The sequence below is a fragment of the Phyllobates terribilis genome, unplaced genomic scaffold (genome assembly GCF_046119375.1).
Source record: "Phyllobates terribilis strain yellow unplaced genomic scaffold, ASM4611937v1 Scaffold_4__5_contigs__length_816908805, whole genome shotgun sequence".
In the NCBI taxonomy this organism is placed as follows: Eukaryota; Metazoa; Chordata; class Amphibia; order Anura; family Dendrobatidae; genus Phyllobates; species Phyllobates terribilis.
Window position 1 is genome coordinate 355382028 of NW_027362764.1, and position 27464 is coordinate 355409491.

General features: G+C 47.8%; 1 protein-coding gene across 1 annotated transcript in view; it reads right to left on the reverse strand.

The window, feature by feature from the left end:
• ANKRD33B (ankyrin repeat domain 33B) overlaps positions 1-27464 on the reverse strand; it is a 536215-nt gene that overhangs the window by 130844 nt on the left and 377907 nt on the right. Inside the window, exon 3 of the mRNA XM_073676928.1 lies at positions 9052-9192. Within this exon, the coding sequence (XP_073533029.1) occupies positions 9052-9192 (141 nt within the window). The remainder of the gene's footprint in view (positions 1-9051; positions 9193-27464) is intronic.

A 27464-nucleotide genomic window follows, 5' to 3' on the forward strand; every position in this document is an offset into this window, starting at 1 on the left:
GTCAGTATAGATGGACTAATACAACAAGTCCCACACACAGCTAGAAGCCCAATATTTTTTCAGAGCTAGATGCAGAAAAAAATTATATTCAATTTGCAACCTGATGGAGGTCAGTATAGATGGACTAATAGAATGATGCTATGCCCAAAAGATTTTACTTCACTAGGTGCAGTAAAAAAATTGGTATTCTATACACAGGTGGTATATCTTGCAACACAGATAGGCTACTCCACTGACTAACACACTCTGCAATAGGCCAAAAAGGATTAGCTTTGCTAGATTCAGCCAAATGCTGTGAAAAAAACTTGCACAGCACTGGCACAGACCTGCCTGGCAAAAACTGATAGGAACTGATGTAACCTAGTCCTGAAAAGGACTCCAATTACAATTAGTCTTTACTCCCACAACCTATCTATTTAAGAGCACAGACCTCCCTGATAAAAGTCGTAGGAAATGCTGTAACCTAGTCCTTAAAAGGACTGCAATCACAACTATTCCCTACTCTCAAGCTATCTGTAGATTTGTGCGAAAATTGGCTTGAAATTAACAAGGTATAGCGCACACAGCAACAGCGGTGCCGTCTAACACGCAGCTGCAGCAGTGAGAAAATGGTGGCGACGGGGAAAATGGCTTGGTCTTATAGGGCAAGGACATGTGACATACACTGCCAATGACACATGCCCTTGCTTGTGTGAAAAAAAGCACTTCGCTCCGTGTGTGCGCTGCTGATAGGCTGACAGATTGCACCTCCCCACTGCAAATGCGGGAAAGAGAAAAAAAATGGAGATCTTCATTGTTCCTGCAGAGATCCATCCCCTGCCCCTCCCCCCACCCCGCTGTACACTCAAACTGCGTATTAACATTAATTTTCATCATTACTGAGAAAAAATCCAGTTATGATTTTGGTGCACGAACAGTTATCGAACATAACCTCGAACAGCCGAATTTTTCTCAAATTGTTCGTGTTCGCCGAACGGCTCGAACACCGCCCAAAACAGCTCGAATTTGAGATTGGCGAACAGTTCGAGTAGAACAACGCTCATCTTTAGTCTTGGCCAGTCCTTAATCACAGTGATCTCATCAGGGTCGGGAGCCACTCCGTCAGCACTCACCACGTGTCCCAGGTACTGCACCTTTGGTTTCAGGAGGTGACACTTGGAGGGTTTCACCTTTAGGCCGTAGTTTGCCAGAGCTTCGAACACTTCCGCCAGGTGTTTCAGGTGGTCCTCGTAGGTCTTGGAATAGACGATGACATCGTCCAGGTATAACAGGACCGTCTCGAAGTTCCGGTGTCCCAGACAGCATTCCATCAACCGTTGGAAGGTTCCTGGTGCGTTGCAGAGCCCGAACGGCATACAGTTAAATTCGCTGAGACCCATCGGGGTGGTGAATGCGGTCTTCTCCCGGTCCGCCTCTGCTACAGGAACCTGCCAGTACCCGCTAGTGAGATCCAAAGTAGAGAAGAAGTTAGCAGATTTTAATGCAGCTAAGGACTCTTCTATCCTTGGTAATGGGTACGCATCTTTGTGTGTGATACGGTTGACCTTCCTGTAGTCTACACACATTCTCATGGTGTTGTCTTTCTTTTTCACTAAGACTAGCGGAGCTGCCCAGGGGCTACAGGTGTCCCTGATTACCCCAGCCTCCTTCATGTCTCTAAGCATCCCCTTGGCGTGTTGGTAGTGTGCCGGGGGTACGGGTCGGTATCTCTCCTTTATGGGAGGATGGTCTCCCGTGGGGATGTGGTGTTCTACCCCCTTTACTCGCCCAAAGTCTAGCGGGTGTTTACTAAACACTCTCTCGTACTCTTGAACCACCCGATAGACTCCCTGATTTTGGTGTGAGGGAGTGGAGTCAGTACCCAAATGCAGTTGCTGACACCAGTTCTCCATTGGTTTCTTAGAGCCGTTACCTTCCTCTGGTTGAGATGGAGGCAAGGGTTCCACGGCCTGTACAGAATTCTGGTTTATGGTGAACAATTTGGCTAGCGTGGCATACCGGGGCAGGTGTACTTCTCTCTCCCCGATATTTATGATGCGAATGGGCACCCTCCCATGGCGTACATCGACCACCCCCCGTGCTGTCAAAATGGTGGGCCTACTGTCTGAGTAGACGGGTTCTACCATTGCTTGGTAGTCTCTACCTCTTAGACCAATAGCTGCCCAGCACCAAATCATCATCTCACTTTTTGGGGGCATGGCAATAGGGAACGGGTCACACATTCTCACGCTACCTATCTCACCACCAGATAGTTCCACCTGTTGCCGCTTCATCAGTGTCCGGATCTCTTTTTGGAGCACACGCTGCTGGCCGGAGTTGGCGTTCTTGGCAACCTGCTGTAAAATGAGAATCACCTCTGCAAGACAATTTTCAATCACATTAGTTCCCAAGGTTATTCTAGGGTGACTCTCATGACGGTCTATGTCCACTATAATCAGTCCTTGTGCCGCCAGTTCGACATTACCGATCTTAATGGTCACCTCTTTGAATCCCACCTGCGGCACGGGCTGACCATTGCTGGCGATGATACACAGGTCGTCATCTGGGTAGCGGGTTATGTCCGAGTCATTCCAGTACTGCTTGAAGAGCACGTACGGGATGGTGGTGACCTGTGACCCGGTGTCTAGTAGGGCACTCATAGGAATGCCATCCAGTACCACAGGCAAGATCGGACGTCCCCCTACGTATTTATCACGCCAGTTTGATGGGCCTGATGGTCTTATGCCTGGGGGTTGGCCCTCTACCCCAGGTTGTGCCCGTTTAAATGACAGTACCTTGCCACATGTCCGGGTTGATTGCAGCGGCGGCAGATGGGTCGTCCGTCCTCGTTGTATCTGTCGCTGGGTCTTCCTCTGGCCGGTGGGGTCCTCCTCAGTCGGCGCCACGGGACGTCCTCCGGTCCGGATGCCAGCTGGATCTTTCCTGGAGAAGAGACCTGTAAAGACTGCACAGTTCTGGTTAGCGCGGCAACGCTCTTAGTCAGCTCTTGGACCTGATGGTGCAGGTCTGTAGCCGGGTCACTGTTTAAAGCCTGCGCATCAGCTCCCACAGGCCCTGCAGACAAGGGCGCCGTCTCCTGGTGGTAAGTGATAGCAGGGCGCCTGTGGGTCACAGCGCCACCTGGTGCCGGTTCTCGGAGCACCCAGATGGCTCTGTTCTTGAACTGTGCAAAGTCCAGGTCAGGGTCCTGTAAGGCCATTGCCCGCAACTGGGTTCGGTGGGCATTGCACAGTAGACCCTCAATAAATTGTTCAGTCAACAGCTTATCTTCATTTCCCACGCTGTCAGGGTCTGCCTGCTTAATGGCTCTCAGGGCCTCTTGTAGGTTTAGAGCATAGTCTCTTATACTCTCATGTGCCCGTTGTTTGCACCCATAAAATCTTAGTTTTATTTCGGCTGAGGTGCGGGTGTCAAATGTGTCTTTCAGCCGGGTTAGTATGTCTCTGACAGTCCTCTTCCTCCCAGGTGGCCAGGACTTTACCTCCCTTTGGGCTGCCCCGATTAATTGGGCCACCAGGATGCTCACTTTTTGCTCTTCTGTGAGGGGGTACACCTGGAAGAGGCTATCCAGTCTTTCTCTAAAGTCATTTAGAGTATGTGACTCCCCTGAGTACTGGGGTAGCCAGGTTGCCCCCGGGATATAGGGCATGGTGAATGGCATGACTGCTGCAGCGGTTGCGCTGGCGGTGGCTGTGGCAGTGGAGCTCCCCTCGGTATCCGGCATCCTCCTCCCCCCTAGTGGACCGTGGCCTACCTTGCGATGCTCTTCTTCCGTAGGCCGTGGCTCCGCAGTCGATCGCCGGGGTTGAGGACCTGGCGTCGCGCTCCGATGACGTCAGCGTCGCTCTTCCTCCCTTCCAGGACCTTGCGCAACGTCAGCGTGGTGCGGAGTTTCGGCTCTCGCGCGCTTTCGGCGTCCACGCCCCTCTTCTTCCTGTGCGGCGTCCCGAAGATGGCGTCCGATGGCGGGAAGAAGGCAGAAAACAGCGGGAAACAGTCCAAGATGGCGTCTGATTGGCGGGAATCGGCTCCGGACGGCGGGAAACTTCACCACAGGTAAGTTCAAAAAGTCTTTTTCAGGCACGCAGTACCCGGTGGTTGCGGGCACGAAATCCTGCCGACTACGCCAAAGTTGACGCGCCCCCTGGGCCTGTGCTGCTGCTGCTGTGCAGGGGGAATACCCGGAGCCGGATCGCTGGGGGTTGTAGTCTCCGTGTGGCGGTGACCCGGTCCGTGCCCAGGGTGGTCAAACCAGTGGCAGTCTATTTGTATTGGAATAAGTGTCCGACTACGCCACCCGTGGATTGCGGTCAGTGGGGACCGCCGCTGCGCTGCAGACCGCTGAGGCTGATGTTGTTTGCGCAGCCGAGTATGGGATGACTCCCCACGGGAGGAGTATTGCCTCAGGGCAGCTAATGTGAGAGATGATGGGAGTGATGGTGTGAGCGTCCCAGTACTAATGGTGCTGGTGCGGCAAGGAATCACAGAGACGTGTGGTGCAGTTCAGGGTCTTTACTGATGGTACAAGGCAGACCCTCCCGGGAGTACTGGCTAGTATAAGGGGCCTGGTCAGTCTGCGAGCAAGTAGGAGTTCCCCTGGCCAGGTGGAGTTGTAGGCCTCCCCGTTTATCTGCACTCTTCCTGGCTACCTTGCTGTCAGCGGTTACAAGTAGCCCACTGAAAACGTCATCTTGTCCCACAAAAACAAGCCAACATACAGCTCCATTAGCTGAAAAAATTTAAAAGTTAGATTTCAGAATACAGAGATGCAAAACTAATTATTTTGGTATAAAAGTTTGTGTAAAAGATAAAAAATGGCATAGATGACGTACTAATATTAACCCGAAGAATAAAGCTGCCTTATCAATTTTAAGAAATGCAGAATGGCGTATAAAAAAAATAAACAATTCCTGAATTGCTAGTTTTTGCTGTGCTTCCCAAAAATCAGAATACAAAGCGATCAAAAACTGTTGTGCCCGAAAATGGTACCAATAAAAACGTCAACTCGTCCCGCAAAAAACAAGCCTTTACATGGTTCTGTCAGCAGAAATATATGAAAATTATAGCTCTCAAAATATGGTGATGCAAAAACTATTTTTTTTTTTTTTAAATAGTCTTAGTGTGTGACAACTGCTAAACAGAAAAAAACTATATAAATCTGATATCGCTGTAATTGCACCTACACAAAGAACAAAGTTGTCTAAACACTTATACCGCATGAGGAATTTCATAAAAAAATATAAAGCTAATTTTTGACCTACTAATGATTTGTTCATTCTGCCTCCCAAAGATCGCAGCAAGCCTCGGCGCACAATAATCCTGCGCTCTGCGCTGAGCGCTTGCATCTGGGTTTCCATGTAAATCTCTAAAATTTGTGATTCAGACGGAGCCCCAGCAGAATATTCCATATTATGAGGCAGATGGGAACGCAGTGGCCTATTATCTGGCGGTGTCCATCTTTTTAAGTGTGCTTAAAAGCATGGTCAGCCACAGTTGTGCACTTCTGAAAGGGCACTGCTGAACAGAGGCCAGACGGAGTCCAGAATAACTCTGTTGCCTCATTATAGTTAATGGATTCCTCGGGGGTTTCATATGAATCACGTCACTTGGAGATTTAAATGGAAACCCTGATGTAAGTGCTCGTGTAGACTTCACCATGTGAAAATGTAAAATCCGGGGCTAAAACAAAATGTTTGTGGTAAAAATGTAATTATTTTTTCTTTAATGCCAAATGGTATAAAATTCTTTGATACACCTGTGGTGTCAATATGATCACTGCACACTAGATGAATTCATTGACAATTGTAGATTGCAAAATGCAGTCACTTATGGGGGATGCTGCTGCTCTGGCACCTCAAGGACTCTTCCAGTGGGTCATGGCACTTGCAAACCATAACAGTAAACGCTGCACTATAATACAGCGCTCCTTCCCTTCTGAGCTTTGCATTGTGCCTGAAAAGCAGTTCCTGATTACATGCAGAGTATTGGCGCAATCAGGAGAAATTGCACAAACTGAAAGGTCCTAATTTTTTCCTATTAGCCCTTAAAAAATTAAAAATTTGGGCTAAAATAAAATTTTAGCATTAAAAATGTAATTATTCTTTCTGCACCGCCCAATGGAATGAATTTCTGTGAGGCACATGTGGTTTCAACATGCTCAATGCACCCTTAGATGAATTCAATAAGAGGTGTAGTTTGTATAATGACGTCACTTATGGAAGATTTCTGTTGTTCTGATGTAGCGCCCCGAGGGTTCGGTCGCTACAGAGGTATTGCACCTCAACTAGAGGTGTGATATCCCACTCCTGGGTAAGGATGGGGTGTGGACCGGGACTCAGTTAGCTGCATGCATCACACACACCCCATTTCCGGGGGACAGCTCAATGGTGCTCCCATTAGTACAGTAATGCAGGCACGACAGATCATGTCCCTGGCTGGAGTGGGGAGGGGGGAGGAAAACCCAGTGATGTAGGAGCAGGAGGGGACGGTTTCTGGGCATAGGTAGGAGCCCATTGGTTGCAAGTCACCTGGGCTGATACTCAGAGAGGGAGGTATAAGAGGTGGGCACCATCTTAGGAGAGAGAGAGCTCAGTCGTGCAAAGAAGAAGTGCAGTCTGTGAGGAGAGGCTCTGCAGGAGCTCTGCTCCAGGGCCAGGCCTAGGGTAGAGGCCGGGGCCCGAGAGAAGAGAGGAGAACAGAAAGGAAAGTAAGAAGGAACAGAACACCAAGAGAGGCCCAGAGACACGAAGGCAGAAGGAACCCTAAGGACCCAGGAGATTGCGGGTGACGGGTTGGCAGAACAGGGTACCGGATCCCAAGTTGGTGGAGGTGACTAATCCTTAACCAAGAACCGGTGGTCGTGATCATTTACTGGTGCGACCCCTCACTACACCTACTAGGAAGGCACACCACATAGGGTCAGGGAAGTGAGCACCCAGTCCTCCCAGGAGAAGACCCGAGGCAGCTGGACAGGCGTAGTGTCACTGGTGGGGCATGGCTGACGAAAGGATAGAAGGGAGTCCTGTGCCACACTCCGCTATTGCCTGGGGGTTGATCGAGCCCCCTGCCTTGTGGACGCAGCACGGCTCAGGCGGTCCTACCTGTGCACAAGTGACCTGAATGAGAACTGTGAGTAAAGAACCTGAACTGCAACACCTTGTCTCTGTGCTTTCTCACCGCGTACAGCACTGCTAGTACTGGGATGCCCCGCACCACAACCACCATCATCGCTCCACATTGCCCTGAGGCTAGACTCCTCCCGTGGGGAGTTATACTACACTCTGCTGCCCTCACAACATCAGCCTCAGAGGTCGGTTCAGCAGCGGCGGTTCTTATTGACCGCAATCCACGGGTGGCGTAGTCGGACATTGCATTATACTTATACAGAGACTGCCACAATATTGGTCTGGCCACCCTGAGCCACGGGACCGGGTTGCCACTACTACCCCCATCAGCACCGTACACTAGTAGCCCGGTTCCGAGTGCCCCACGGCCCAGGGGGCGAGTCACTGACACCTCAGGGGCTCGGCCAATGAGACATGGCACCCCAAACCATTCCAGCAAAATCTGACCTCCAATATGGCGCCTTTTCCCTTCTGAGCTTTGCACTGTGCCTCAAAAGTAGTTTTCAACCACATTTGGGGTATTGGTGCACTCAGGAGAAATTGCACAACAAATTGTATGGTGCATTTTCAACTGTGACCCTTGTGAAAATAAATAATTTAGGTCTAAATGAACATTTTTGTGGGAAAAATTTGATTTTGTTGTTTTCACAGCTCTACATTATAAACTTTTGCGAAGCACCTGGGGGTTCAAGGTGCTCATCATACATCTAGATACATTCCATGAGGGGTCTAGTTTTCAAAATGGGGTCACTTATGGGGGGGTTTCCACACAAATGTGTCATGGCAACCGCTTTCAATTCCAGCTATTTTTGTATTTTTGCATTCAAAAAGTCAAACGGTGCTTTTTCCCTTCCGAGCCCTACCATGCACCCAAACAGTAGTTTTCCTCCACATATGGGGTATTGGCGTAATCAGGAGAAATTATACAACAAATTTTGCGGTTCATTTTCTCCTGTTACCCTTGTGAAAATAAAAAAATTGGGGCTAAATTAAAATTTTTGTAAAAAAAAGTAAAATGTTATTTTTTTCATTCCACATTGCATTATTTCCAGTGAAGCACTTGAAGGGTTAATAAACATCTTGAATGTTGTTTTGAGTCACTTCAAATGTGATGTGGTCCCTAAAAAAATGGTTTTGTAAATTTTGTTGGAAAAATGAGAAATTGCTGATCAACTTTTAACCATTATAACTTACTAACAAAAAAAATGATGTTTCAAAAATTGTGCTGATGTAAAGTAAAGACTTAACTCTGGTGTAAGGGCATAAGAATTAAAAAGTTTGAAAATTGTGAAATTTTCCAAATTTTTGCCAAATTTCTGATATTTTCACAAATAAATGCAAGTCATATCGAACAAATTTTACCACTATAATGTAGCACAACATGTCATGCAAAACCAAACTCAGAACACTGGGATCCATTGAAGCGTTCCAGAGTTATTACCTCATAAAGTAACAGTGGTCAGATTTAAAAAATGAGGCCCAATTATTAACCTACAAAGTGGCTCGGTCCTTAAGTGGTTACACGTGTTGCGGCTTCCACAGTCCTCCTTTTGTGCCACAAGCAGATTACACCATACCTTTTACCCCAGTAAGGTGATCCCACACAACTGCAATGTCACTATGTATATACTGTATATATGTAGTGAGGTATGCATGCAGTATATATTATCTGCACATAAATAAAGAAGTATTGCTCTCTTTTTTTAATTGAACACATTTTACTCCTATATTAAATCACATAGTAATATTGTTATTAAAAATCTGTTAAAATCCATCTGTCTGTACTCCACAATATTCACAATGTATGGGCTGTGTTGCATTTCTCTGTACACTTGTTGATGTCAGTGTAGTTATGCAGAAATAATGCATGGGACTTTTTTTTGTCAGTAATTTTGGTTATTAATTTATAAAATTTAAAAACACTTACCAGCTAACATTAAAGCTCGAACACAATCGGTTCTGCCTTGAATTGATGCTTTCATTAATGCTGTAAATCCATGAATATTTCTCTTCTCCAGGTCCAAATCAGGATAATAATTCAATAAATAGTTTGTGATTGTTACATGTCCTGAAAGATTAAACACAGGCATTCAAGAAATTTCAAAGGAAAAGTCTCTAAAAACTATGATATAAATACAGTACAATATTTATAATTATTTATACAATATAAATGCTGACAACCGTGCCTACTCTAGGATACCTGATGCATTATGTGACTAAAACACACAACCTGTAAAAGTGTGTTACAGTAAAAAGATTGCAAATAACAGTAAATCACTGCGTTTCAGCATTAGGTAGTGCAATGTGCACTATAACTAGAGATGAGCAAACCTTTCAAGGATCAGTTCGGTATGGATCAGCGAACTTCCCATCAAACATATCTGAACTAGAGATGAGCGTTGTTCTACTCGAACTGTTCGCCAATCTCAAATTCGAGCTGTTTTGGGCGGTGTTCGAGCCGGTCGGCGAACACGAACAATTTGAGAAAAATTCGGCTGTTCGAGGTTATGTTCGATAACTGTTCGTGCACCAAAATCATAACTGGATTTTTTCTCAGTAATGATGAAAATTAATGTTAATACGCAGTTTGAGTGTACAGCGGGGCGGGGGGAGGGGCAGGGGATGGATCTCTGCAGGAACAATGAAGATCTCCATTTTTTTTTCTCTTTCCCGCATTTGCAGTGGGGAGGTGCAATCTGTCAGCCTATCAGCAGCGCACACACGGAGCGAAGTGCTTTTTTTCACACAAGCAAGGGCATGTGTGATTGGCAGTGTATGTCACATGTCCTTGCCCTATAAGACCAAGCCATTTTCCCCGTCGCCACCATTTTCTCACTGCTGCAGCTGCGTGTTAGACGGCACCGCTGTTGCTGTGTGCGCTATACCTTGTTAATTTCAAGCCAATTTTCGCACAAATATACAGATAGCTTGGGAGTAGGGAATAGTTGTGATTGCAGTCCTTTTAAGGACTAGGTTACAGCATTTCCTACGACTTTTATCAGGCAGGTCTGTGCTCTTAAATAGATAGATTGTGGGAGTAAAGACTAATTGTAATTGGAGTCCTTTTCAGGACTAGGTTACATCAGTTCCTATCAGTTTTTGCCAGGCAGGTCTGTGCCAGTGCTGTGCAAGTTTTTTTCACAGCATTTGGCTGAATCTAGCAAAGCTAATCCTTTTTGGCCTATTGCCGAGTGTGTTAGTCAGTGGAGTAGCCTATCTGTGTTGCAAGATATACCACCTGTGTATAGAATACCAATTTATTTACTGCACCTAGTGAAGTAAAATCTTTTGGGCATAGCATCATTCTATTAGTCCATCTATACTGACCTCCATCAGGTTGCAAACTGAATATAATTTTTTTCTGCATCTAGCTCTGAAAAAATATTTGGGCTTCTAGCAGTGTGTGGGACTTGGTCTATTAGTCCATCTATACTGACCTCCATCAGGTTGCAAATTAAAAATAATTTTTTTCTTCATTTAGCTCTGAAAAAATATTTGGGCTTCTAGCAGTGTGTGGGACTTGTTCTATTAGTCCTTCTATACTGACCTCCAGCAGGTTGCAAATTGAATATAATTTTTTTCTGCATCTAGCTCTGAAAAAATATTTCGGCTTCTAGCGGTGTGTGGGACTTGGTCTATTAGTCCATCTATACTGACCTCCATCAGGTTGCAAATTAAAAATAATTTTTTTCTGCATCTAGCTCTGAAAAAATATTTGGGCTTCTCGCAGTGTGTGGGACTTGGTCTATTAGTCCATCTATACTGACCTCCATCAGGTTGCAAATTAAAAATAATTTTTTTCTGCATCTAGCTCTAAAAAAATATTTGGGCTTCTAGCAGTGTGTGGGACTTGGTCTATTAGTCCATCTATACTGACCTCCATCAGGTTGCAAATTAAAAATAATTTTTTTCTGCATCTAGCTCTGAAAAACTATTTGGGCTTCTAGCAGTGTGTGGGACTTGGTCTATTAGTCCATCTATACTGACCTCCATCAGGTTGCAAATTAAAAATAATTTTTTTCTGCATCTAGCTCTGAAAAAATATTTGGGCTTCTAGCAGTGTGTGGGACTTGGTCTATTAGTCCATCTATACTGACCTCCATCAGGTTGCAAATTGAATAAAAAAATTTTCTGCATCTAGCTCTGAAAAAATATTTGGGCTTCTAGCGGTGTGTGGGACTTGGTCTATTAGTCCATCTATACTGACCTCCATCAGGTTGCAAATTAAAAATAATTTTTTTCTGCATCTAGCTCTGAAAAAATATTTGGGCTTCTAGCTGTGTGTGGGACTTGGTCTATTAGTCCATCTATACTGACCTCCATCAGGTTGCAAATTAAAAATATTTTTTTTCTTCATTTATCTCTGAAAAAATATTTGGGCTTCTAGCAGCGTGTGGGACTTGTTCTATTAGTCCATCTATACTGACCTCCATCAGGTTGCAAATTAAAAATAATTTTTTTCTGCATCTAGCTCTGAAAAAATATTTGGGCTTCTAGCAGTGTGTGGGACTTGGTCTATTAGTCCATCTATACTGACCTCCATCAGGTTGCAATTAAAAATAATTTTTTTCTTCATTTAGCTCTGAAAAAATATTTGGGCTTCTAGCAGTGTGTGGGACTTGTTCTATTAGTCCTTCTATACTGACCTCCAGCAGGTTGCAAATTGAATATAATTTTTTTCTGCATCTAGCTCTGAAAAAATATTTGGGCTTCTAGCGGTGTGTGGGACTTGGTCTATTAGTCCATCTATACTGACCTCCATCAGGTTGCAAATTAAAAATAATTTTTTTCTGCATCTAGCTCTGAAAAAATATTTGGGCTTCTAGCAGTGTGTGGGACTTGGTCTATTAGTCCATCTATACTGACCTCCATCAGGTTGCAAATTAAAAATAATTTTTTCCTTCATTTATCTCTGAAAAAATATTTGGGCTTCTAGCAGCGTGTGGGACTTGTTCTATTAGTCCATCTATACTGACCTCCATCAGGTTGCAAATTAAAAATAATTTTTTTCTGCATCTAGCTCTGAAAAAATATTTGGGCTTCTAGCAGTGTGTGGGACTTGGTCTATTAGTCCATCTATACTGACCTCCATCAGGTTGCAAATTAAAAATAATTGTTTTCTTCATTTAGCTCTGAAAAAATATTTGGGCTTCTAGCAGTGTGTGGGACTTGTTCTATTAGTCCTTCTATACTGACCTCCAGCAGGTTGCAAATTGAATATAATTTTTTTCTGCATCTAGCTCTGAAAAAATATTTGGGCTTCTAGCGGTGTGTGGGACTTGGTCTATTAGTCCATCTATACTGACCTCCATCAGGTTGCAAATTAAAAATAATTTTTTTCTGCATCTAGCTCTGAAAAAATATTTGGGCTTCTAGCAGTGTGTGGGACTTGGTCTATTAGTCCATCTATACTGACCTCCATCAGGTTGCAAATTAAAAATAATTTTTTTCTGCATCTAACCCAGCCAATAGTTTTGGCCTAATACCACAGTTTGGCCACTCAGCTCTGCTCGGTTACCATCCATTGTTTTTTTGTGCAAACAACTCCAGAGTTGTGAATTAGTTAACCACCAAAATGAGTGGAAAAAGGCCTGCTGCTGGTGGAAAGGGGAATAGGCGTGTTGGGAAGGGGAAAAAAGGTTGTGTCCGTGGGGTAGGTGCAGAAGAAAGACCATCTTCCAGCCAAACTAAAATGTCTACTTCTTTTAGCGGACAATGTGATAAGATCCCTTTCTTACGGCCACGCCAATCGCTACAAATTCCAGATGAGGCACAAAAACAGCAGGTGCTTCAACGGATATCAAGTGCTCCTTTAAGTGGGCTCTCCTCCACATCAACTTCAACATCACAAATACTCCAGTCCTCAAAGGTGTCACCCAAATCGCACTTGCTTCCTCACAGCTCCCAAATCTCCAGCTGCCCGTCTGAGTATGAGGTAGAACAGATGGTTGAGTCTGCAGAGCTGTTTACTCATACTATAGCCTGGGAATCAGAGGTCGACTCCAGCGCTTCTGTGAATCCAGACGAGGAAATGATCTGCACTGATGCCCAGAATCTTTATGAGTCGGATCCAGGACCAGACGCAGAAGGTTCTGACCATAATGTAGACCCTCATTCCCAAACTGTAACTCCTGTTGGTGGAGACAATGAGGAAGACGATGATAAGACTCAAATACCTGATTGGAGCGACAACTTTATTTTTTTGTCAGGGCAGGAACAGGTTGGCTCTGAGGACGACGGGTGTGATAACGCACAGGGTGATGATGATGAGGTCGGAGATCCCACTTACTGTCAACCCACAGTCAGCCAAGAGATGAGGTCAGCAGAGGAGGTGGAGGAAGATGCTAGTGACGACGAGGTCAGGTTGCGCCTTCCTGGACAGAGACGTAGTACTGGAAGCACGTCAACAACTGCATCCTCAAACACAACTCTGCCTCTCACCACAAGTCGTGGTGGCTCTTCAGGTCGCATGGGTGCTAAGCCTTGCATAGCCTGTGCATTTTTTCAGATCGATAAAGATGACCCAACTCGTGTTATCTGTAACATTTGTCAGCAAAAGCTAAGTAGAGGCCAAAAAATACATAGTTTGAGTACTTCATGCATGAACCGGCACATGGACATGAAGCATAAGTTGCAGTGGGAAGCTCAGTGTGCTACAATGCGGTCTAGCCGGCCGGGCCAACCACCGTCTGCCATATCTTGTGCATCCGCGGCCTCTTCATCCTCTGTGACTGGGGGGACAGCAGTCACACCTGTTTTGGGGCGCAGACCTGCCACCTCTTTACCCGCAACAGCCAGCGTGATTGGCAGGTCATCATTTTCTTTGGAGGTGGTAACACCAGCTGGTCTTGAGCGCTGTCCGACATCGATAGCACCACCTTTGGATCAAGGCAACCTAACATGTCCGCCTGCATCTTCCTCACAGACCGGCAGTTTGCCGGGGACACCCTTATCAAACCCGTCTAAGCACAATAGCCAGCCCTCGGTCCCTCAGATGTGGACAAGTAAAAGACCATTTCCTCCTAGCCATGAGAAAGCTAAGAGGTTGAATTTCACCATCTGCAAGCTCTTGGCTACAGAAATGCTGCCTTTCCGCCTGGTGGACACAGAGGATTTTCGAGACCTTATGTCCGTCGCAGTGCCCCAGTACCAGATGCCCAGTCGGCACTACTTCTCAAAGAAAGGTGTGCCTGCGCTCCACCAGCATGTCGCACACAACATCACCGCTTCTTTGAGAAACTCTGTGTGTGACAGGGTGCATTTCACCACAGACACTTGGACGAGTAGGCATGGACAGGGGCGTTACATGTCGCTGACTGGGCACTGGGTAACTATGGTGACAGCAGGACAAGGGGCTGCTGTCCAAGTCTTGCCGTCCCCACGAGTTGTGCGTCAATCCTCTTTATGTCAAAGTTCCTCCACTGCTTCTGCCTCCTCAACCTCCTCTCGGTCTTCCACCTGCACCCAAAGCCTGTCTGGTCATGCCACAAGCTTTCTAACTGCGCAGAAGGGATCCTGCACACCTCCTTACTATGCTGGCAGTAGGGCTCAACGTCATCAGACGGTTTTTACATTGAAATGTCTGGGAAATGTGAGTCACACAGCTAAGGAGTTGTGGTCAGCTCTGGAGAACCAATTTCATGAATGGTTGTCTCCACTGGACCTGAAACCAGGGAAGGCCGTGTGCGACAATGCTGCAAACCTGGGTGCGGCCCTTCGCCGGGGCAATGTCACACACGTGCCTTGTATGGCTCACGTGTTGAACCTGGTTGTCCAGCAATTTTTAGCCCACTATCCCAGACTAGATGGCCTTCTGCAGAGGGCACGGTCGCTGTGTGCTCACTTCCGCCGTTCGCATCCCGCAGCTCAGCGACTTACATCTCTACAGAAGTCGTTGGGCCTGCCACTTCACCGGCTAAAATGCGATGTGCCTACCCGGTGGAATTCAACTCTGCACATGTTGCAGCGACTGTGGCAGCACCGACAAGCCCTGGTGCAATACGTTCTGACGTATAGCCTGGGCCAACGAGATTCAGAGGTGGGGCAAATCACGCTGGAGGAGTGGTCTCAGATCAGGGACCTATGCACCCTTCTGCACAGTTTTGAAATGGCGACGAAGATGTTTAGTGCTGACGATGCCATTATCAGCATGACTATTCCGGTGATTTATATGCTGGAGCACATGTTAAACAGAATTCGGAGTCAGGTGGTGGCACAAGAGGAGGTGGAGGAAGTAGAGGAGGAGGAGTTGTATGCGGAAGGGCTAACATCTGCAAGGTCCAGACGGTCGGCAGCACCAAGGCGGCAGGCATGTGAGGGTGGGGGAGATGATTTTACCAGGGCGCATGGTAGCAGCCAAACTAGTGAGGAAGGTGCAGGAGCCCAGGAAGAAGTGGAGGACGAACTGATGGAAGACTCATCAGATGAGGGAGACCTTGATCACATTTCTGTTGTGCGAGGTTGGGGGGAGAGGACAGAGGAAGGAAGCATGATTGTTACCTCGCCACCAACACAACAGGGACTTGGTGCTCCTGGATGCGCAACACACATGAGTGCCTTCTTGCTGCACTACCTGCAACATGACCCTCGAATTGTGAGAATTAGAAATAATCCTGACTACTGGGTTGCCACACTGTTAGATCCCCGGTACAAAAGTAAATTTGCAGAAATTATTCCTGCCATAGAAAGGGATGCACGCATGCAGGAGTATCAGCAGAGACTGTTGCAGAATCTTACATGTGCTTTTCCACAAAATACCAGTGGTGCACGTAGTGAATCTCACAGTTCCAACTTGCCAACCGTGGGACCGTCAAGTGTTCAGCACTCAAACCGTAACAGAACCACAGTATCTGCTGGTAACATCAATTTTGCGGAATCATTTCACCACTTTTTTAGCCCATCCTTTGCAAGGCCACAGGAGACAAGAAGTCTGACACATAGTCAACGCCTAGAGACGATGGTACAGGAGTATCTCCAAGTAAACATTGAAGCCACGACTGTGTCACTGGACCCTTGCTCTTTTTGGGCTTCCAATCTGGATAAATGGCCGGAGCTAGCCACTTACGCCTTGGAGATCTTGTCATGCCCCGCAGCCAGCGTTCTGTCTGAACGTGTGTTCAGCGCTGCTGGTGGTGTGCTGACAGATAAGCGCACGCGGCTCTCCACTGATAATGTAGACAGACTCACGTTCATAAAGATGAACAAATCATGGATCCGAAACGACTTTTCTACCCCTGTGTCATCCTGGGGAGAGTAAAAGCTTGATGATTGGTTAAAATCACCCTACCAACCGTTTTAAGCTTTCAAATTACTAATCATGTTTATCTGTATCTTGACTGGAAAATAATTTGGGCTTTGTAGCAGTGTGCAGCACTGATCCTATTAGGCCATCTATAATAAGCTTCACCAGATTTAAAATTAAAAATAATTTTTAGCTGCATCTAGCCCGGAAAATAATTTTGGGGCTCCGAGATGCGCAAGACACATAAGTGCCTTCTTGCTGCACTACCTGCAGCATGACCCTCATATTGTCAGAATTCGAAGTAATCATGACTACTGGGTTGCCACACTCTTAGATCCCCCAAACTTTTCGATCAACCTTTTCATTTTAATAAAGACCAAAAAAATGGTCATTTTTGAAATTATAAGCATTAGCAGGTTGTTAGAAACTGAAATCAAACAGTTTTCAACTCAAAACTTTATTCTAGGTGATGTTACATTTTCACATAGGACCCCTTGTTCGAAAGGAGCTTCTGAACTCTCTCGTCCATTGAATTTGTCAGGTTTTGGATGGTTTCTGCTTCAATTGTTTTGCATGAGGACAGAATACCCTCCCAGAGCTGTTGCTTAGATGTGAACTGCCTCCCGCCATCATAGACACTCCTTTTAATGATGCTCCAAAGGTTCTGAATGGGGTAGAGGTCAGGGGAGCATGGGGGTCACACCATAAGTTTGTCCCCTTTTATGCCCATATCAGCCAGAGATGCAGATGTTTTATGTGCAGCATGAGATGGTGCATTATCATGCAGAAAAATGATCTTGCTGTGAAATACACGGTTCTTCTTTTGAACCATGGCAGGAAGTGCTGTTTGAGAAAATCCACATACATTATGGAGTTCATCTTTAGCGCCTTCAGGGATCCTAAAGGGGCCGACAATCTCTCTCCCCATGATTCCAGCCCAAAACATTACTCCACCTCCTCCTTGTTGGCGCTGTAGCCGTGTTTGCGTGGTGTGTCCATCAACCAGCCATCCTCCACTCCATTCATCTGGACCATCGAGCGCTGCACGGCACTCATCCGTGAACAAAACAGTTTTGAAATCAGTCTTCATGTAATGTTTGGCCCACTGGAGCCGTTTCTGCTTGTGTGAAGTGGATAGAGGAGGTCGACAGGATGGCGTATGCACAGCTGCAAACCTCTGAAGGACCCTGCATCTTGTTGTTCGGGGGACGTTGGAGGCACAAGCAGCTTCAAAAACTTGTCTGCTGCTATGACAAGGCTTTTTTGCCGCTGCTCTTTCAACCTGACGTAATTGCCTGTAGGAAAGAGTCCTCAATTTGCCCTTATCAGCACGCACACGTGTGTACTGTGAATCAGCTACATACTTCTTGATTGCCAAGACACTTCATCCTGATCATCGCACAATGTTGATTGTAGTCATGCCTTGACCTAAACACTCCACAATTTGTTGCTTCTCAGCAGCCGACACATCCTTTTTCTTTCCCATTTTGGCAGAAAATGTAGGCTGCTTAATAATGTGAGAGAGCCTTCTTAAGTAGTCTTGCCTTTCATTGGACACACCTGCCAAACTAATTAGCACAGGTGTCTGCAATTGCTTACAGTGATATAAAGAGCCCTGACACACATCACCATCAATGAGTTTAACTGACAAACAAACAAATTCTTCCCTTATCACTCCTAAACACTTTTTGCATAATAATTTGGAACGCGGTGTACATGTGCTTTTCCACAAAACACCAGTGGTTCACGTAGTGAATCTTACAGTTCTAACTTGCCAACCGTGGTCTGTATGGAATTGTTCAATAAAGGGCCCAAAATTAAGATAACATAGATGGGAAAGGTCTCTATGAATAGGAATTCCTAAGTATTTGATACCCTGTGAGGGCCAGGCAAAGGGAAAGTTGGACTGGATGGAATCCTATATGGATTTAGGGAGGGAGACATCGAGGGCCTCAGACTTCGCTGCATTGATTTTAAAATTTTACCATGTAACAAAGTGATCTATTTCAGCCATAACAGCAGGGATGGATATATGTGATTGAGTGATATATACTAGGACATCATCAGCAAATAGAGAGCACTTGTACTCGGTGCCTCCCACCTCAATCCACCTAATATTGGGGTTATGGCGAATTGATGAGAGCAGGTGCTCCGTCACTAGGATGTATAAGAGAGGGGACAGAGGACATCCCTGCCTTGTCCCATTGGTGATTGTGAAAGGTGATGAAAATGTTCTGACGCACCCCCTGGGCCTTGGGACACCCGGAGCCGGACCCTTTTTGGTGGATGCTGGTGGTTGTAGTCTTCGTGGCGGCGATCCGGTTCCGTGGCTCAGGGCGGTCAAACCAGTGGCGGAACTATTTATGTGGTTTTGATGTTTAAATGTCCGACTACGCCACCCGTGGATTGCGGTCAGAGTGAACCGCCGCTACAGGGCAGACCGCTAAGGCTGGTGTTGTGGGTGCAGCAGAGCGTAGCATAACTCCCCACGGGAGGAGTATAGCCTCAGGGCAGTGTATGCGGAGGATGGGGGTGATGGTGCAGGGCAGCAGCAGTAACGACACGGAGTCAGTGATGCAGTTCAGGGCCTTTACTCACAGTTCTTATTATCCAGACCACGTCTGCAGGTAACGGCTGCCCACGTCGTACTGTGCTCACTAGGTGAGGGGCTCAGACAACTCCCAGATAACTTTGGAGCGCTTCACAGGACCCCCTTTGTGTGTCCTTTGTCTGGCCTTTCTTACCAACACTTCTGTCCGGCTACCTCGGGCCTCCTCTTGGTAAACTTGGCGCCAGTTTCCCTGACCCTATGTGGTGCCTTCCTAGCGGGTGGAGCAAGGGGCTGCGCCACATAAAATGTCAGAGCCTCCGGTTTCTAGCTGAGGGTCGTTTCCTGCCTCCACTAGTTCGGGGACCGGTCTCCCCCTTTGGCCTGACCCCTCCACGCAGGTGGATTCGGGCGTGCGGTGGCGACTCGCCCGTCCGCACCCCTGGGATCCCTTCATTCCTCGTTCCTGGAGCCTTCTCCGCTCCTCTTCCTTCCTTCTCCCTCTTGCAGGCCTGGGCCTCTGTTACTAGGCCCGCCTCCGGAGCAGAGCTCATGCAGAGCCCCTGCTCCCTGCCACTTCTGCTCAGACTTCTCTGCACTGAACTAAGATGGTGCCCACCTTTTATACTCCCTTCTCAATGCACCCAGGAACTGCTTCCTCCCTGCTCCTGCACTGCAGGGTTCCCCTTCCTCAGTGTTCCCTCCCCCCACTCCAGCCAGGGACAGGGACTGTCGTGCCCATCTCAGGGGCATATTGGTCGCCCTGCCCCACGGCAATGTGGTGTAATGCATGCAGGTGTCGGGTCCTGATCCACACTCCATCCTTATCTGAGAGTGAGATATCACACCTCTGGGTGAGGTGCAATACGTCTGTAGCAACCGAGCCCTCGGTGCTACAGTTCCATTTATCTTCAGCCTAGGTGACGTATTGTGATACAGGGCCGTGATTTTGGCTATAAAAGGGTCCCCTAGACCCCTACCCCAAGCTTTTTAAGAGAATCATATATGGCGTGCCAGGAGACTCTATGGAATGCTTTCTCAGCATCCAACGAGAGTATCTACTTACAAATTTTTAACTGCATCTAGCCCAGGAAATACTTTGTGCCTAGTAGCAGTGTCTGCTAGTCAGCGGATTATCCCGGCTGTTAAGCAAGCTACACCACCTGTAGTTTGGACACTTAATTTTTTCAAAGGAAATGCTTCGGGACCACGGGATACTCAGTGAAGAGCATCAGGAGGCACCCCAAGGCATAGGGGCTGGGACTGGCACTAGGATGCCTTGCGGTGGACAGCCGAGCTCGATCCTTATAAAAGCTTTTTAACTGCAGCAGCTTTAGTGGACGCTACTGGAGCTGGAATTTCGCGGCTGCTGGCATGAGACTTGCCCTCCAATAGATCCTTGTAAATGGATTTAAAGTGTATTCATTCAAATTAGAGGGACAATTTAAATTAAAAAGCTTAGAGCTGCCTCCACCACAGGGGGGCTCTCTTGACCCACCAGCGGACAGGCACCAGTATTGGGAGAGGGGGGCTGGCCGTCAGGGTTCACCGCGGCTCTGGCACAAACCCGGCGACACGGAGGTGGCACGGGCAGGAGCGGACTGGCCGTCTCGGCTTCTCACTTTTTGGATTTTAGAAGGGCATGACATGCCTATATCTGTGTCTCCCCCTCCTTTTACTCCTCCACCTCTTTTCTTTTCGCATGACTATATGTACTTGTCACTTTTCCATGTGTTAGTTGTGTCTTCTGAGCAGTTTGTCAGCTTTTGGACACCTTTGAAGGTGTTTTCTATGTGTTTCTATGTGTTTTTGTTTGCCTGCCATTGGTTTTAACGGTGTTCGAAGGTGTTCGACGAACAGTTCGACGAACAGTTCGGCGAACACACGGGTGTTCGACGAACCGAACCGAACTCGAACACTACGGGGGTGGCTCAACACTAATCTGAACCCCATTGAATTCAAATAGGAGGCAAAACCAAACGCATAGACAACACCTTCAGGTCGATTCAAAAGCTTCCAAAACAGTTCAAATTAGGGGCAAACACCAGGAAGAGTGGCATTAATTTACCCACCCAGACCGGTAGGCCTGCAATTACTTTCAGTCAACTACCTTCTTTACTGTCATTACATTTTTCTAGCAGCAGTCAGGCATGGGCTATGCATGAGGTATCAGGGTCTGGGCCAGAATTTACAGTTTTGAAATAAACTTCAAAGTAAGACAAGGTGGATGAGGGACCAGTATGGGTCTACTGTGCTGTGAGCCCTGATACCTCATTCAACAGCTCAAACTGCATTTCTACTCAGCCACACTCAGGTGGCACAAACATCAGCTTCGTAGACTACTATTGCTAGAAAAATGTAATGACAGTAAAGAAGGTAGTTGACTGAAAGTAATTGCAGGCCTACCAGTCTGGGACCCTACTGCTACATAAAACACACATGAAGGAGACCCAACTTGGAGTCTCCACATTTCTAAAAATTAGAGGCACACACCACTAAAGTGGCATCAATTTTACCAGAGTAGAAATAGTATAATGGGGCACTGACACCTCTTCCACTACAGCCAACCCACCAGATGGAGAATCAACTTGCAGAAGCGAAAGGGTATTGATGAAACCACTTAATATCAATTCTTCCTCTTTGTCGCCTGACCGGAGGGCTTCTTCTGTTTCTCGCAGGAGTGTTGCATCTTTCCCCTGAGAAATGGTGCTGATTGGGTCGGGCCGAAGTAGGCCGCCTATTTGATGACATCTCCCATGGTCGCATTGGCGGTGATGGTGCAGGCGATGGTGCTGTGTAATCAAAGACTGAATTTGATAGTCTTTGTCTTTTTGGACTGGGACTGTCTTCATTCTCCTTCGCCACCTCCACACCGGCCGAGTGTCGCTGCTGCACGGTTTCTACACACGCTGAGGCCGTTGCTTCTCACTAGTCCACCACCCGCCCCTCTCCATTCTCTGGATTTAGCTCTTGCTCTGCTAGCTCTTAATATTAATATAGCCCAACAGAGAAGTGGTGAACAAAAGTTAAAACGTAACTTTTACTAATATGGCTAAAATATATCAAGAATTATAAGGTCACAAGGACCACAAGTGCAACAGATTGTCTGTCACCGTTGTTAGGACTTACACCTCCCTATGTTATGGGGGTGTTAATAATGTACAGGTCATTGAGTGGCACAGGCAATTACCTATGTATAGCAAACCCATCAAAATGACTGACAGATAAACGGTCAATATCTATAGACCAGCTGTCTGCAGAGGGCCTAAAAATTGCCCAAATCGATGGGATCAGTGCTCAAATGACATGGGAGCAGCATGGGGAAGACCCCTGGAAGCATTTCTGACTCCCAGGTCACTGCTGTCATCAACGTTGTCAGAGGTATTATGCCACTTTTACGGACTCACAATAAAACATACAAAAACCAAAATGGATATTCCTGGGAAATATGTTAAGGAACATCCTTTCCAGGGTAATGACTTGTATATAAGGCAAAATAAATAACCAAAACCAAAAATATTCCTCCACACCTTGGGCTATGTTTGTTTTTGATGCGTTTTTGCACTTTTGCATTGCTTTCAACCAAGACAAATGGGAAATGTCAGTTTAACATTTTACAACCTTATCTGGCCATGTGGTGTTTGACACATCATCAGACACATGCATACAGTGCTGAAAAGACACGGGAACAGCATGGGGAAGACTTCTGAAAGCATCTCTGACTCCCAGGTCACTGCCTAAAAGTGTGCCCATCATAAGTGATCCTTGGCGCATGTGAAGATGCCTCCCGCCATGCACCTGTCGTTGCAGACTTGCAACAATCACCGTCCATGTCCTTGTTCCAGTGCAGCGTTTAGTTCTCCCTACCCCATTCCTTGGAAGGCAAGCGAAAGTATGCAGCCAGCCAGCCACCCACCCACAGGCTGCAATATAATATTGCAGAATTTTTGACAGCTGCTTGCACTTGAAATGTGGCCTTTTAGGCTCGTGGAGGCAGAAGCTGTCCACAAATTTATGGCAGCAGAGACCGGGTATCCATACTCGGTCCCCAGCCGCCACTATTTCTCCCGGTATCGTCTCCGCCTTCCACAAGCACGGGTCCCACAACATTACCCGAGCCCTCCACAGTGCACTTACTGGGAAGGACCGCCTAACCACAAACACGTGGACAGGTGAATGTGGCCAGAGATGGTACGGAGCCAGTCCACAGCTTTTTTGCTGAGTTGTGTTTCACCACAGCCATATTCTTGAGCTTGGTCAAAGGATTTGGGAAACCATATCTACCCAGCTGTCATTTCTCCCAGGAAGTCATCTAAAGCTGCTTCCACTTGAAATGTGGACTTTTATACTCATGGAGGCGGAAGCTTTTCATAACCTCATGAGGGCGGCGGCCGGGTGTCCATACTCGGTCCCCAGCCGCCGCTATTTCTCCGGTATCGTCTCCGCCTTCCATAAGCACGGGTCCCACAACATTACCTGTGCCCTCCCCAGTGCACTTACTGGGAACGACCGCCTAACCAAAAACAAGGGGACAGGTGAATGTGGCCAGGGATGGTACGGAGCCAGTCCACAGCTTTTTTTGCTGAGTTGTATTTTACCACAGCCATATTCTTTAGCTTGGTGAAAGGACTTGGGAAACCCTATCTACCCAGCTGTCATTTCTCCCAGGATGTCCTCTAAAGCTGCTTTCACTTGAAATGTGGCCTTTTAGGCTCCTAGAGGCGGAAGCTTTTCATAACCTCATGTCAGCAGCGGCCGGGTGTCCATATTCGGTCCCCAGCCACCACTATTTCTCCCGGTATCGTCTCTGCCTTCCACAAGCACGGGTCCGACAACATTACCTGTGACCTCCCCAGTGCACTTACTGGGAAGGACCGCCTAACCACAAACACGGGGACAGGTGAATGTGGCCAGGGACGGTACAGAGTCAGTCCACAGCTTTTTTTGCTGAGTTGTATTTCACCACAGCCATATTCTTTAGCTTGGTGAAGTACTTGGGACACCATACCTACCCAGCTGTCATTTCTCCCAGGAAGTCCTCTAAAGCTGCTTTCACTTGAAATGTGGCCTTTTAGGCTCCTAGGGGTGGTAGCTTTTTGTAACCTCATGCTGGCAGTGGCCGGGTGTCCATATTCGGTCCCCAGCCTCCACTATTTCTCCCGGTATCGTCTCTGCCTTCCACAAGCACTGGTCCCATCACATCACCCATGCCCTCCCCAGTGCACTTACTGGGAAGGTTCGCCTAACCACAAACACGTGGACAGGTGAATGTGGCCAGGGACAGTGCGGAGCCAGTCCACAGATTTTTTTGCTGAGTTGTATTTCACCACAGCCATATTCTTTAGCTTGGTGAAAGGACTTGGGAAACCATATCTACCCAGCTGTCATTTCTCCCAGGAAGTCCTCTAAAGCTGCTTTCACTTGAAATGTGGCCTTTTAGGCTCGTGGAGGCGGAAGCTTTTCATAACCTCATGCCGGCGGCGGCTGGGTGTCCATACTCGGTCCCCAGCCGCCACTATTTCTCCCGGTATCGTCTCCGCCTTTCAAAAGTACGGGTCCCACAACATTACCCGTGCCCTCCCCAGTGCACTTACTGGGAAGGACCACCTAACTACAAACACGTGGACAGGTGAATGTGGCCAGGGACGGTACGGAGCCAGTCCACAGCTTTTTTTTGCTGAGTTGTATTTCACCACAGCCATATTCCTTAGCTCGGTGAAAGGACTGGCATAGAGGGAAACAGTATCTACACTGGGTGTTATTTCTCCCAGGAAGTCCTCTAATGCAGCTTGTTGCAGAAGCAAAGGCAGCCCGTCCAACATTAACTCGCACTTGTCGGTAGTGCTTTGACACACAAACATCTTTCTTTGCGCATTTAATTTCATGACTACAGAGTTGGGCAATGGCCTGATCTGCAATGCGGTTTGAGAAATAACATGCATAAGCACGTCTGATCCACATTAAAAAAGTAGCCATAGAGTGTCCGTGAACCTTCCCCAACACTTTTCTTAGCCAGGGCTGCTTCTCGGCAGGGATGGACGGACCCACCAAAAAACCGGAGACTCCTCCAGTGGGCCCTGACTTCTCCTTCAGGAGAGTTCATAGTGCCGAGGTGAGGCCATGATGATGACAAAGACCACCATCTGCTTAGTTTTCTGTTACTTGGAATGCAAGCGCAAGTATGCAGCCAGGCACCCACCCACCCACAGTCCGCAATACTAAACTTCCATATTTCTGAGCAGCTGCTTGCACTTGAAATGTGGCCTTTTAGGTTCATGGAGGCGGAAGCTTTTCACAACCTCATGCCTCGTGTCCATGCTCGGTCCCCAGCTGCCACTATTTCTCCCGGTATTGTCTCCCCCTTCTACAAGCACGTGTCCCTAAACATTACTGCTGGTACTTTTCTGTGGGAATTTGCTGGCCTCCTACATATTTCCAGGAAACTATGGTACGACGCCATGGTATTAGCACTGCCCTCAGTTCCAGAAGCAAAGCCATCCCAAATTTCCTTCTCAGGAATTTTGTTTGGTAGACTGAGTGGCTGTCCAAATACGTTAGTTTCACATAAAGGAGCTGAAGATAGAGTGGCAGTAGGTGCAAGTTTCTCCAGCCTGTTAGTATTAGAGGGTGAACAGCAGCACATTGGATCAGTGGTTAGCACTGAAGCCTTGCAGCGCTGGGATCCTGGGTTCAAATCCCAGCAAGGATAACATCTGCAAGGACTTTGGATGTTCTCCCCGTGTTTGCGTGTGTTTCCACCTCAGTAAAAAAGCAGCCATAGAGTGTCCAGGAACCTTCCCACACACTTTTCTTAGCAAGGACTGTGTCTCGGCAGGGTTGGATGGTTCCACCAGAGAATCCTCTGGTGTGCCCTGGCTTCTACCTCAGGATAGTTTATGATAGCACGAACTTTTTGTAACGGGTCTGGGAGGCGGAACCTCTGGGCTACAATACAAGGGGGCGGTCCTTGTAAGGGAGCGGGTGGCGACCAGGCAGGTAGTCACAGGAGGTGACCAGGACAGTCTCTGGGTGTACGGGCAGGAGGACACGGCAAGTGATCGGGGCAGTCTCTGGATAAAGGGTAGGTACGACCTGTGATGGCTGAACCTCCAGGTAGGCTAGCAAGGCAGATGAAGAATGTGTGCTCCCAGGTGAGCAAGCGAGAGTCTCTGGAATAGCAGGTGGTCACAGCACGTGACGGCGGAGCCTCCAGGTAGGCAAGCAGGCAGGTAACGGAGAAGCGCTCCCAGGTGAGCGGGCAAGAGTCTCAGGAATAGCTGGTGGTCACAGCACGTGACAGCGGAGCCTCCGGGCAGGCAAGCAGGCAGGTAGCGGAGAAGCGCTCCCAGGTGAGCGGGCAAGAGTCTGGAGTAGCTGGTGGTCACAGCACGTGACAGCGGAGCCTCCGGCAGGCAAGCAGGCAGGTAGCGGAGAAGCACTCCCAGGTGAGCGGGCAAGAGTCTGGAGTAGCTGGTGGTCACAGCACGTGACAGCAGAGCCTCCGGGCTGGCAAGCAGGCAGGTAACGGAGAAGTGCTCCCAGGTGAGCGGGCAAGCTGGTCCATAGACAGACTGACCGGAGTTGTAAGGCAGACCGTCGGACCTCAGGAAAGCAGGCAGGTAGCTGAGGTGCGCTCCCAGGTGAGCGGGCAGGCTGGTCCTTAGACAGACTGACAGGAGTAGTAAGGCAGACCGTCGGACCTCAGACTAGCAGACAGGTAGCAAGTAATCAGGCAGGAATCTGACAGGTAACTGGCAGGTAACTGGCAACGGGACCTGAGGGCTGAAGCACAGGTGAGACACAGGTGCAAACAACATTGCTCGGGCACCTCCATTTTGGAGGAGGTGCCTTATATATGATGAAGTCCTCCGGCCATTGGCCGGGGACTCCTTAGGACGGCGCGCGCGGCCCCTTTAAGAGGAGGGGAGCGCGCGCGCGCGCGCCCTAAGCACAGGGGCCGGGAAGGAGCGCGCGCTGAGAGCAGAGCGGGAGGAGGACGCCGGGAACGGGGCAGAGCGGTGAGGGGAGCAGCGTCCCTGCCTAGCAGAGGGCAGGGATGCCGGCACTACACTTTTCAGCTGCTATGGGGCTCCTGAGCGGGGGAGAAAGCTAAGCCCTCAGAATCAAATCTTCTGGTGGGCACAATGTTTTCAATCTGAAACAGCTTCTCAGTGGGAGTTGTATTTCACCACAGCCATATTCTTTAGCTCGGTGAAAGGACTGGCATAGAGGGAAACCGTATCTACTCCTGCTGTCATTTCTCCGTCACCAGGTTCCACCCATTGTCACACACAAGCATGCCTGGCTGTATGTTCAGCGGTGAGAGCCACAGATCAGGCTGCTGTGTTACAGCTTTCAACAACTCTGCAGCGCTGAGCGGTTTGTCACCTAAGCATTAAGCATGTTATCTTCAGCACAGCCTGTTGCCGCTTGGCCAAGGCAGTGGCTGCAGTGCTTTCAGCTTGTGACTGATGAGGTCATTTCAGAGATGGAGGAGGTGCAGGAGCTGAACAATGTGGTTACATTGAGGTTACATTGGCAACTCTGTTTT